General features: G+C 35.7%; 1 protein-coding gene across 1 annotated transcript in view; it reads right to left on the bottom strand.

Annotated features, from left to right (window-relative positions):
• LOC105450904 overlaps positions 1 to 160 on the bottom strand; it is an 8,478-nt gene extending 8,318 nt beyond the window's left edge. The window contains exon 1 of the mRNA XM_011691010.1: positions 110 to 160. Coding sequence (XP_011689312.1) covers positions 110 to 160 — 51 coding nt within the window. The remainder of the gene's footprint in view (positions 1 to 109) is intronic.
• Between the last annotated feature and the right edge of the window lie 309 nt (positions 161 to 469).

The following is a 469-nucleotide window of genomic DNA, read 5'->3' as shown; positions in this document are numbered from 1 at the left end:
TTTTTTATAGTTTTTGAGACGAGAAAACCAATAATGCTAGTTAAAATTATGTCATATGTCGGGAACACATCAAAAATTGAGTTTAAAGTCAGAAAAATGAGTGGCTCACTCGGAAGACGCATGACGATTCGTCGGGTGAGGAAAGTCGCGACTCGAACATGTTCGTGCAAGCGCACGAAACTTTCCGTTGCGCCTGATATTTTCGCTACTAAATAATAAATATAGTATTTTTATAACAAATTCTTTATTTGTTATGACAGAAACATAATGTATAACACACTGCATATTATCGACACATGCAGCGTAGTGACTTGTCTCGCGAATGACTACGACGCCACGCGTTTTCCCGATTTAAACTCGATTTTTTATATTTTCCTGTCATATAATGTAATTTTAACTAGTCCCATTGGATTGCTTGTTCCAAAAACTNTAAGAAATGATGTCTATATTTTACTTTTCCCGAGTACAG

The sequence above is a fragment of the Wasmannia auropunctata genome, unplaced genomic scaffold, assembly GCF_000956235.1.
Source record: "Wasmannia auropunctata unplaced genomic scaffold, wasmannia.A_1.0 LD336054.1, whole genome shotgun sequence".
NCBI lineage: Eukaryota > Metazoa > Arthropoda > Insecta > Hymenoptera > Formicidae > Wasmannia > Wasmannia auropunctata.
Note: the sequence above shows the minus strand (reverse complement) of the source record. Positions and strands in the feature narration are given on the sequence as shown.